The sequence below is a fragment of the Salmo salar genome, chromosome 18 (genome assembly GCF_965601325.2).
Source record: "Salmo salar chromosome 18, fSalSal1, whole genome shotgun sequence".
In the NCBI taxonomy this organism is placed as follows: Eukaryota; Metazoa; Chordata; class Actinopteri; order Salmoniformes; family Salmonidae; genus Salmo; species Salmo salar.
In genome coordinates this window covers 63,788,661-63,800,852 of record NC_138308.1, presented here as the reverse complement: position 1 = coordinate 63,800,852, position 12,192 = coordinate 63,788,661, and the positions used below count along the sequence as shown (strand labels likewise).

The following is a 12,192-nucleotide window of genomic DNA, read 5'->3' as shown; positions in this document are numbered from 1 at the left end:
CCGGGAGTTAATGCAGTCGGCATTTGATTGTGAGGTATTCTAGGTCAGGTGAACAAAAGGACTTGAGTTCCTGTACGTCACACCATGAGTAGTAGTTAATCATGAAACATACACCTCCGCCTTTCTTCTTCCTGGAGAGTTCTTTATTCCTGCCTGCGTGATGTACTGAGAACTCAGCTGGCTGTATGGACGGGGACAGTATATCCGGAGAGTGCCATGATTCGGTGGAACAGAGTATGTTACAGTCCCTGATGTCTCTCAGGAAGGTTCTCCCCCTGAGCTCGTCTACTATATTGTCCAGGGACTGAACTTTAGCTAGTAATATACTCGGAAGCAGTGGATGGTGTACACACCTCCTGAGTAGGACTAGAAGTCCACTCCAAATACCTTTTCTCCTCCAGCGGCGTCTTGGACCAGCCTCTGGGATAAGTTCAATTGCCTTGGGGGGTACGAACAAAGGTTCCAATTCGGAAAAGTCGTTTTTTTTTCACAAAAGTTTTTTCTGGCTGTATGTAATAACACAGAAAACGCTCTAGGCTAGTAATGTAAGAAAGTACACCAAAAAAAACAAAATACTGCAAAGTTACTTAGGAGCTAGAAGCAGAGCTGCCATGTCTATTGGTGCCAAGTTCATGATGCCGTTGACCTAAACAAGGGCCCCAGGACCAGTGGAAGCAATATAGCCCCATACCATCAAAGATTCACCACCAGATTTTTCAGTAGGTATGGGGTTCTTTTCTGCTTATGAATTCTCATTACGATAACAAACCCACCACTGGTGTCTGGCCAAGGAATTCTATTTTCATGTCAGTGGGGTTAATTGGCCACATATCAACATTTTGCAATGGCCATCTCAGTCTCCAGACTTGAAATCCTTTGAAAACCTGTGGCTTGAATTGAAAACGGCAGTCCATAAGCGCAGAGGAAGGATATCAAGGATCTGGAAGGAGTCTGTATGGAGGAATAGTATAAGATCCCTCCCAATGTGTTCTCCAACTCATAAAACATTTTAGAAAAAGGTTCAGTGCTGTTATCCTCACAAGGTGAGGTGTGTGTGTGTAAGCATTTATCAGCAAATGCTGTCATTTCAATAAAGGATTTTTTATTATTATTTGAAGTTCATAACATTTGATCAACGTGTCTCATTTTACATAACTTTTTTTTTTAAATCCACTATTCATATCAAGAACTTGAAATGAGCTCTCAGTTGTATTGTCCATTTAGTGAATCACTCTCCTCTCCATATTCCATTAGCTTCTGACAGCCTTCCTCCTCCATTTCCCCTTTAATTTCTTCTTCCTCCTCCATTTCTTCTGCTGAACTTTTCCTCTTTCTCTGTTCTCCTTCTCTCTCCGATCGGATGGATGGTATCCCCACACTCCTCTGTCTTGCAAGGGAGAGAGCTATGCCCTTCTCATAGTACGCACATTCGTTAATGAAGAATGGATAGAGTGGCTCAGTCCCTTTGTACTTTAGTGTCTCTCCAGAGAAAGTCTGGAACACAGGGTCATTGGGGCGGAGGAGGCAGAAGTCCCGATCCTGAGAGAGAGGAGGGAGAGAGAGACAGAGGAGTTAAAGAGTGGAGGAGTGTGGGTATACCAAATCCTGACCCAGAGATTGCTTTGCCGTTACTTAGCAAGGAACTATTGTGCATCCCATACTGAGTGAGTGTCCAGTTGTTAAAGTTTCAAGGGCATTGTATACCTGGAGTTGAGGATGAATGGCGGCTGTAATACCGCAGGTCTCAAAGTCTCTTGGGTAGTCCACATTTTTCACCATGGTGTACACATCCACTTTTCCTCCTTCAAACTGGGTACCTGTGAAAGAGAGAGACAGCGAGAGGCGGAGAGAAAGAGGGGACGAGAAAGCTCTGTGGGATGAATCTGAATGAGGGTTTACAATGCAAGCATGTGGGACAATGAACTACTTCAATCTGAAAGCAGCGCTGAATTGAATGTTGGAAAGGATTCTGTAGGCCATGTACCTGAGTTAAAGAGGTGGACCCATTCTAGCATGTGCTGGACCCCTTCTTGCATTGTGGATAAAATATTGGACCTGACTACTCCATGGGCCTGAGGACCAATCTCAATCGCTGCAGAGGAAAAAAAACACATTTACATGAATTGCATTTCAAATACACATATGACATAGTATGATTTCAATACATCGTATGCAATTATAGCATGTATTGCAACATTAGTTTTACAATTCCTGCCTTAATCTTTCTCTGGAGAGACACATAAACAAATATATATCAAGGATAGCACAATAAAGTCAGTTCCATTGTGATGGAAATACGTGACTGACTTTATTGTGCTATCCTTGAAATATATTTGTTTATGTACAGTATTTACTGGCTGTATATGTGTTTCTTAAATTGTCAAAACAAACTCAATCAACTAAGCACCGTTAAAAATGGAAAAGAAGGTTCCATTTTAAAAGTATGAACAAAATCTAAATGCAGAGAGATGTGCATCATCAGTCTACTAAGCATGTTTGACTACCATGGCAAAAAAACTGAAAAATGTACTGGTAGTAAAGAAGCCCACCTCCCTACTAACTCACCAAAGCCATGTTTGCCTACAGAATCGAGGGAATATGCTTCATTGAGGGGAAGGTCGAAGTGAATGAACCTCACAGGTATGTCAGACATTTGTCTCTGGAAAACAAAATAAATTGTCAATACCCCAGTGGTAACATGACAGAAATCATCTCAAGATAACCACGTGGGTGAGATCATAGGAATTTCAGATATTTTTTCCACCATGATTGTGTATATCCTCAAAATATATCTGGTTCAAAGTTCTTAGCACAATTTAGACTACTATTCAAAGATCATTCCAAATTGTTGGAAGCAGACTACATTTTACATTTACATTTTAGTCATTTAGCAGTCGCTCTTATCCAGAGTAGATCTAGAATAGATCTATCCCATATTTTCAATCAGCGCAGATCTACTCTAATGAGAAAATGCATCCAAAATAATGAGTCTCTGTGAGGATTGTTTTCTCTTGCCTGCAGGTATCTGTAGATGTGAAGAGAGATCCAGTCGCAGTCTGAGTAGGCGATGAGGCACAGGCCCATGTTAGCGGTAGTGTTGTGGAGGTCACACACCAGGTCCATGGCCTCTGGACTGCCTTTAGGACCTAGCAGGGTGTTCAGCTCCTGGGACCGGACTATCTCATAGGGGGTTTTGTCTGTCACAGGCCCACTAAGAGGGAGAGAGAGAAGGATGAATGGATGGTCATTACCATCAACACTAATACAACTTTTGTCTCCAACTTCATCATCATGCTCTTTATCCCGCTCATTCTCATCATCTCCTTCCTCACTTTCACCATTACCAACATAAGACCCATAGACCATCATCATGATCAACAACATTATACCTTTTGACATAAATGTCATCATGGTCATCATCATCATGTCTCTTTTCTACTACATTACTCATAATCACTATCATCACCACCATACCTTCTCCCTTATACTTTATCATCATAATCATCATCATCAGACCTAAGGGTGGCATGGGTGAAGCAGCGGTTCAGGTCTGTCTCTGTGTATCTCTGACACTGCTGGACGGCACGCGGGTTGGACATCACGGTCACCAGGGAGATGTGGTCTTCCTCTTCCACCTTCCTCTTCCTCTTCAGCCGCTCTCTCACTAGGTACACTCCTGACAGCTCATTGCCATGGGTACCACCACACAGTGCAACGCGGGACACAGTCGGCAACACCACCTCCCTTCCTTCCATCTATGGGATGGCAATCCGAGTTACAGTATAATGTCATTTTAACAGTATCACACACGTAGAAATGTCACCTGTACTAGCGTTCTGTTTCTTGATATAGTAGCTCACTAGCTTAGCGTTAACAGTATGACGAGTTTAAATAAACTTGGCTGCCTTGACGCATATTGTACCCACACCCCATAGTGACTTCTAGTTCTGTCATTCCCAGCTCTCATCCATTCTCTAATTGGAGGTATGAAAGACTTCCGGTTGCTGACAGAGCAGGTTAACAATACCAGTAAACACCATTGCTGCAGAAATCCATAAGAAATCATGTTGTCAATTTCTTACCTTGGCTTCCTTTCCTGGTCTGCAGCAAGGTGTACGGCCACCTCAAGCTCACCGTGAATGTTTAACCTTTGAACTTTCGCCTATAACAAAATCACCAAACACACCTTCACTGAATGGTTTGAAATTAACTGAATGTCTGAACCTTGATTGAGATTTACAGATATTGAAACCTTAGATGCAAGGTAAACCTGTGTTTAGATTTGTCCTTCACAACGATACATTTAACTACTCTTTTTAAAAGGATATCACACTTCTTACCCTTGCGTCTATCTTTCCCTTCCCTCTCTCCTGCGGTTCACCCTCTCCCACCCTCTCCCTGGCTTTCATGCAGTTTCACTGATTCAGCATTCTCATCCCTCCCTCATCCCCCTCCCCCCTTCTATGACACTCCTCGTCAGTGGACTGGCGGTACTGCACAGTGATGCAGACAGCAGTGTGTGTACTCAATGCAATGTGGAAACTCCACCCTTCCTTTCACACAGCCTCGGTCCCAACGGCTCTGTCCAGTCAGCCTGCTCCAAAGCCCCTCGCCAAGCAGGGTCTCTCACACACTGTACAATGTATAGGATGGTAGGTTCCAGTCAGCCCTTTCAAATGTTGGCTCAAAGCAAATCTGCTCCATTGGCATTGACAGAGGCCAGAATTACATACTGTATAGTACACGTCGGGAGAGATTGCTAGCCTTATCATAACATGTAATTTAAATATAAAGACAGAGGTGTGAGCCTGTAAAAAGAGAATTAATAGAGAATAGTCATACACAGTTTATTCTGAAGAATTACATTGTTTTAGTGATAACTTATCTTTGCAAAGGCTACACACCTCTAAATAAATGGTGTCTTAATCAAGTGTTTTTTAAAAGGTTCTGGACAGTGGACTTGAATTAGAAAGATGTAAAAATCAAGTTAATTACTATAATCATGTTCAATAAAATTAAATAGAAACAAATAGCTTTTTTTGCCAACCACCAGACCATGGAGGGGGGGATAACCGATTCTCAGGTCAGTTGTAATTGGAGAGACTTGAAAAATAGCGTCAGGAATACAACACAAACGATCATTAGTGTATGAGCAGAGATGACTTATATCACACATCCCAGCTTCCAACCCATTTGAACAGTACCAACATTCGATGTCTTCCTCATAATAACTGCAAATGGTTTTAATGCAACTAGCACAACACCCATCAATTGAAACGCTGTGAAACAAACAAAAGGGCGGGGCTACACCCTGAGAGAGATTGAGACTGAGGGATCAGGTATATTAAGATTAAGCTTGATCCAAATGGCAAAAAAATATATCCAGATCCACACAAATGACTCCATGTAACTTTTTTTATTTCATTGTCAAAATCTTAAGTAATCTCCATCAATGTCGCACAGCTTGCACTAAACAAGACCGATATATTATTTTGTATTGAATTTATTTGGCAACCAACTTTCCTTTTTTGTTATCCAATTAATAACAGTGAAAAATATTCCAAATAGAACTAAATAAATGAGGGACAAAAGTATGAAAAACACATTACAGCAACCTGTTTGACATTCTGGTAATAATTGCTTTAGACAGATTGTTTTATTTTAAAAACAATAGTGTCATATGTCCATTCACACACATGATGATTACTGTTTTGAAAGGGATCTCCCTTTCATGAAAATGAAGACATTCCCGCTTCAGGAAAAAAACAACACCAAAACTAAATAAAACAACCATACCATTATCATCATTACTATATAGTAATCCATTTTCTATACATATATAAAATCATAGTTATTTGCAATGGTTTTAAAGTCTTCATTTTAAGTACACTTAAACAAAATTGTTATGAAACAAAGTAAATCCCATATTTTTTTGGTGTCCAAACACTTGCATATGTACTCTTCTGAACAGAAATGTATACAGTTAAGTGACAGTTTTTCCCCTCAGAATTGATTTCCCCTTTGATGTCGGACTTGCTCACTTAACTACACAAATACATACTAAGCATTTACCATAACTATTTTTAACCTCTTGACGCACGCCAAGGATAGGGGGCGCTACAGCGATTTTTGAAAAAAATACGTGCCCATTTTAAACGGCCTCCTACTCAAACTCAGAAGCTAGGATATGCATATAATTAGTAGTTGTGGATAGAAAACACCCTAAACTTTCTAAAACTGTTTGAATGGTGTCTGTGAGTATAACAGAACTCATATGGCAGTCAAAACCCCGAGACAGATCCCATGCAGGAAGTGGAAATCTGATTTGCAGACTCAACTTCAGCACTTTGCCTATAAAACACACCGTGAGTTAGGATTCATTGAGCGCTTCCTAAGGCTTCCACTAGATGTCCCCAGTCTTTACAAAGTGGTTTGAGTTTTCTATGGTACAAACTGACCCAAAGAGAGGCTGTGGAGCTTGGTCACAGGGGGAGGGCCATTACCATTATGACCCTCCCCTTTCGAAACGTTTGGAAAGACAATGCATTCGTCCCCCTTGAATATTATTGAAGCTCTGGTTGAAAAAGGCCCTAAAGATTTATGTTATACAACGTTTGACAGGTTTGAATGAACTTTAAAAAAAAAAAATTGCAAAAGTGACGAGAAGTCCCATCGTCTTCGGAACGCGCTAACAAGAAGAAGCTATTGGGACATAAATTATTAACTTTTTCGAACAAAACTACATTTGTTGTGGACCTGGGATTCCTGGAAGTGCCTTCTGATGAAGATAATCAAAGGTAAGGGAATATTTACAATAGTATACAAGAGTAGATTTGATATTCGATTGTTCCATTTTTTTACATTTACATTTTAGTCATTTAGCAGACGCTCTTATCCAGAGCGACTTACAGTAGTGAATACATACATTTCATTTTCACTTCATGCACCATGCTGGTGTTGCAAACACCATGCTCTACCAACTGAGCCACAGGGAAGCTGTGTTCCAAGATGGCGCTAACCTGGCGCTAACCTGTATCGCTAGCCTATTTTTCTGAGCATTAGCATCCCCTTTTATTGCAAAGTGTGATTTCCCAGTAAAGTTATTTTTAAATCTGGCAATGCGGGTGCTTTCACGAGATGTTAAGCTATAATTCTTTGAATGACAATATTACATTTTAAAAATGTTTTCGAATAGTAATTTAGTAAATTGTAGTGCTGATTCACCGGATGCATTTGAGGGAAAATAGTCTCTCAACGTCACGCGCCGATGTAAAATGCTGTTTTTATATATAAATATGAACTTTATCGAACAAAAGAATGCATGTCTTGTGTAACATGATGTCCTAGGAGTGTCATCTGATGAAGATTGTCAAAGGTTAGTGCTGCATTTAGCTGTTTTTTGGTTATTTGTGATGCATGTGGTTGGTCGGAAAATGGCTATGTGGCTACTTTGACGATATACTCCTCTAACATAATCTAATGTTTTGCTTTTGCTGTAAAGCCTTTTTGAAATCGGACGACGTGGGTCGATTCAGGAGAGGTGTATCTATAAAACGATATAAAATTGTCCTATATTTGAGAAGAAAAAAAATATTAAATTTTGATATGGTTCTGTTATGAATATGGCGATATGATTTTTTGCTGGATGTTGATCCCGCCTACAGGACGAACGTATCAAGAGGTTTTAACTTAACAACCGTGAATACCATGTGTAGCTCATGGCTACTATTATTTCCCATCAAACACATACTGTGGCAGAAATCATTGTTCCTAAACTGCGAAAATGTTAAGTAATGCTATTCATTTTTACTAGGTTAAATTAAACTTCAATTGACATTTTTCTTGAAATATGCATTTTCTTTGCAAAGGGATAATGGGTTTGTCATTCAGTGGATTTTATTATGTTCTGCTGATTGTTTTTAAAGAAATTGTACATTATCTGAGTGTGTCCACTCATTGGAGATGAGAGCAGGGATGACAGGAAAGGACACTAAAAAAAGCCATCCAAGAACCAGACAAGAGGTCTACTTCTAACAACTTCAACCCAAGAGCACCCCTATAAAAAAAAAGTTAAATTTCACCATCTCATAATTTCCATGACCATAGATTATGAGAAAGACAAGGCCCTAGTAAGAAAACCGATACAGTACATTAACTACTATTTAAAACCTCTTGAGCGTCTCGTCCCGTATGCGGGATCAAAATCCAGCGAAAACTCCTAGCGACATTAGCATAACGAAATTTAATATAATTTTTTTTTCAAATATAGGACTGTCTCATATCGTTTTATAGATACACCTCTCCTGAATCGACCCACGTCGTCCGATTTCAAAAAGGTTTTACAGGAAAAGCAAATCATTAGATTATGTTAGAGGAGTCCATCGTAAAAGCAGCAACATAGCCATTTTCCGACCAACCACATGCATCACAAATAACCAAAAAACAGCTAAATGCAGCACTAACCTTTTACAAACGTCATCAGATGACACACCTAGGACATCATGTTACACAATGCATGCATTCTTTTGTTCAATAAAGTTCATATTTATATATGAAAACAGCATTTTACATCGGCGTCTGACGTTGACTAACTATTTTCCCGTCAAATGCATCCGATGAAACAGTGCTACAATTTACTGAATTACTATTCGAAAACATTTTTAAAATGTAATATTGTCATTCTAAGATTTATAGATCAATATCTCTTGAAAGCACCTGTCATACCAGATTTAAAAATAACTTTACTGGGTAATCACACTTAGCGATAAAAGGGGATGCGATACTCAGAAAATGAGCTAGTAAATACAGCTCGGCGCCATCTTGGAACAATCGCATATCACATCAAATGTTGTATAATATTGTCAATAATCCCTTACCTTTAGTTGTCTTCATCAGAAAGCACTTCCAGGAATCCCAGGTCCACAACAGATGTATTTTTGGTTGAAAAAGTCCATCCTTTATGTTCCATTAGCTTGCTGTTGTTAGCGCGTCTGAATGCTGTATCCAAATACTCTGCCGGGCACGGCACAGCCGTTTAGAAATAAAACATTTTTTTCCCATTTAGGTTCGTTCAAACATGTCAAACGTTGTATAACATAAATCTTCAGGTCCTGTTTCAACAAGAGAGCCAATAAGATTCGAGGGGGACGATTGCATTGTGTTTCAAAACGTTTCGAAAGGTGGGGGTAGACAGGGCCGCCGGCGTCATAATGGTGATGGCCCTCCCCCTGTGACCAATTTCCAACGCGTCTCATTCACTGAGTTTCGACAGTAGAAGGCTCAAAACACTTTGTAAAGACTGGCGACATCTTGTGGAAGCAATAGGAAGTGCTCAATGAACGATAGCTCACGGTGTGAATAATAGGCAACGACGTGAAGTTGAGTCCACAATTCAGATTTCCACTTCCTGTTTCAATCGGTCTCGGGGTTTTGACTGCTATATGAGTTCTGTTATACTCACAGACACCATTCAAACAGTTTTAGAAACTTTAGGGTGTTTTCTATCCACAGGTATTAATTATATGCATATCCTAGCTTCTGAGTTTGATTAGTAGGCCGTTGAAAATGGGCACGAATTTTTTCCAAAATGCGTTGTGGCGCCCCCTATCCTAGGGTAACGTCAAGAGAGAAGGGACATATAGTATTCTGGGCACCCACTTATTGATTTGTGTTGATACTGCATGATGGCAGTACTGCACAATGATGCGTTTCATAAAGCTTCTGATGGATGAACAAATACAATCATACTAGCAGACACCCCGAATCCTTTAGTTCATTTGTTAAATAAACTAATCAACAGAAAATAAAAAATGATAAACCTTCAACTTCTTGAAGGCCACCAATCACTGTTTCAATGACTAATTATATTAACAGAGTTTCATTCCATTTAATAAAAAAAAGTTTACCCCCAACCACAAGGCTCTTGATGAAGAGAGGAACATTAGTATATAGGTTCACAGAGAGCGCTATCGGCACAATATGGTAGGTAGAGGTGTAACTGTTATCTAACCTCATCTGCTCTGGGCCCACGCGTCTAATGCCAAAGATAGAAGAGAGAGATTACTTTTATTCAAAACTTATGCCCAGTTACATTTCATGTCCCTTTTCCTCACACCCTATGACTTTTTGCAAATGCGAAGGAGTACACAGTGTGAAGGCTCCACCTAGCCCTCTTATAGAAGGAGTGAGGTTTCTGCCATATTGCCTTCACCTAGGATACCCTTCAGATCTGAACACTGACGGGGTAGAAGCTGAGGAAAGAGGGGCTAGGGACTAAAATGGAACCAAGTCTTAGGAATACCCCATTCACCCATTGGATCAGACTGCAGCCTCTAGATCTCTTAGAACAGAGAGCCAGTGGAGTGAAACATCCACTCAAGGGGAGGAGTGTAGCTGTTCATTGGTAGGGTCCAATGAAGTAGGTTACGTCCGGGGAAACTTTCTAGTCAAAGACAGCCATTATGAGGTCAGTATATTTCGGGACAGGACTCCCAGCTGCCTTTCCCCTTAGCCTCCCAGTAGCCTCCCTCATAAATGTGAGTGGATTCACCTGTGGCGGGGTCCTCGCAGCGTTTAAACCACTGCGCCGTGTAGTTATCTTCGTGAGTGCCTGATGAAAAAATGAATGAGATATTTAGTGTATTGGACCTGTGAAAAAGAGAAGCTGATTTATAAAGTGACCACACAGTTAAACTGCTTCCAAGAAACTTGTTTAATTGAGAACAATGTTGAAAGTGTGAGAGACAAAACAGACAAAGAAGCACAGAAAACAGGCAACAGCGGGATACTTGCTTTTCAGAGAAGGGTCAGTAAAAGAGTCCTCATCGACAGCTTGTGGGAGAAGAAAAAGGGTCACGAAAGTGGCCTTCAGTTTCAAGTCTTACAGTATAACACTTATTCCGATTGAGACAGATGGAAAATTAAGGGACTCGAGGAAAAGCCTTTTCTCAGTTACCTTCCTCTGACTCGCTGGCAGTACGCTGGCTGGCGGCCTCCCGTTCCCTATCACGGCGGACACTACGCTGCTTCTCCTCCAGCCTCTGTTTCTCTGCGTTGGCCTCGTCCCACTGGCCCAACTCCATAAGCCTCTGGTCAAGTCGCCGGCGGCTGTCCGTGGGCGCCAAGCCTTCCTCAGGCTCGTTCAGCGTCAGTGCCAGGTCGGTGAAGAAGTACATCATCTCTGCTCCCTTGCTGAAATTCAAACATTAAATGAAATGTAACCCCCTGTAAAGACTGGCTTTAGTTTTTTTATGTGTGGCAATGCCAATGTCTGCATTCTGGAACTGTCTATGTACAGTGTGGGGCAAAGTAGATTGGCCGAGAACACGATTGGTCTGAGGTGATCTTGGGGAACAACGACAGAGTTCGCTAAGAGTGTTGTGACACCGAAGTTTATTGTTCAATTTGCTTTTTGTTTAATAGTCGGTATGAGTGTATTTAGCTCCTTTTCACCAGCTATTCTGTTTTCATTTTGCTATTCACTGGATTCGTCATCATCCTTGAAGGACAGACAAACGAAATGCTGGCTAGTCGGTTCAGGTAGCTAAGCTAGCTAGCTATTCTACCAGCAGCATTCTACCACTTCATCATCACCGGCTGCCTCCAGTTGTTCTACAAGTAACCTCTTGGCACCGATGGAGCTCTCCGGTTGTTTCTTCCACCTGTTAAATCCTGTGGAATCCTTGGCCCTCTTGTTGACGGATGCTAGCTTCCTATGCTCCCTCTGTCCGGTTATCCTCGCTTCACTGGATGGACGGTAATGTTCGTGTTTTAACCCCTCTTTGTCCAAAGACAAGGACCAGAATTTTGTATATTATTTCCGAGGTGCCCCAAGGATTTTATTGTTTGTAAAACTTAAACTGAGAGCTCAAGTGTTTTAACTTTATCTGCCAGCTTTCAGTATATATACAGAATATATACAGTACACACACTTACATACAAACATATATATTCACTCACACACACAAAACCAGTCAAAAGTTGACACCTACTCATTCCAGTTTTTTTCTTTATTCTTACAAACTTTCTACATTGTAGAATAATAGTGAAGACATCAAAACGATGAAATAACACATATGGAATCATGTAGTAAACAAAGAGGTGTCGAATAAAACATATATTTTATATTTCAGATTCTTCAAAGTAGCCACTCTTTCCCTTGACAGCTTTGCACACCCTTGGCATTCTCTCAAC

General features: G+C 40.7%; 1 protein-coding gene across 1 annotated transcript; it reads right to left on the bottom strand.

The window, feature by feature from the left end:
- Window positions 1-1,085: 1,085 nt before the first annotated feature.
- On the bottom strand, window positions 1,086-4,496 carry LOC106577455 (N-acyl-aromatic-L-amino acid amidohydrolase (carboxylate-forming) B). Its single transcript, XM_014155446.3, has 8 exons — window positions 4,341-4,496; window positions 4,083-4,162; window positions 3,517-3,755; window positions 3,016-3,211; window positions 2,566-2,659; window positions 1,985-2,092; window positions 1,705-1,817; window positions 1,086-1,539 (listed from the first exon to the last, which is right to left on the bottom strand). The coding sequence occupies exons 3-8, from the start codon at window positions 3,753-3,755 to the stop codon at window positions 1,204-1,206; spliced, it is 1,086 nt and encodes a 361-aa protein (XP_014010921.1). The 5' UTR covers window positions 4,083-4,162; window positions 4,341-4,496; the 3' UTR covers window positions 1,086-1,203.
- Window positions 4,497-12,192: the final 7,696 nt, after the last annotated feature.

Coding starts and splice junctions, on each gene's coding strand:
- LOC106577455 (XM_014155446.3), bottom strand. CDS start 3,755: ATGGAAGGAAGGGAGGTGGTGTTGCCGACTGTGTCCCGCGTTGCACTG. Junction 2,660..3,015: donor ACATCTACAGATACCTGCAG/GCAAGAGAAAAC, acceptor TTTGTTTTCCAG/AGACAAATGTCTGACATACC. Junction 2,093..2,565: donor TGTAGGCAAACATGGCTTTG/GTGAGTTAGTAG, acceptor TTTCCTCTGCAG/CGATTGAGATTGGTCCTCAG.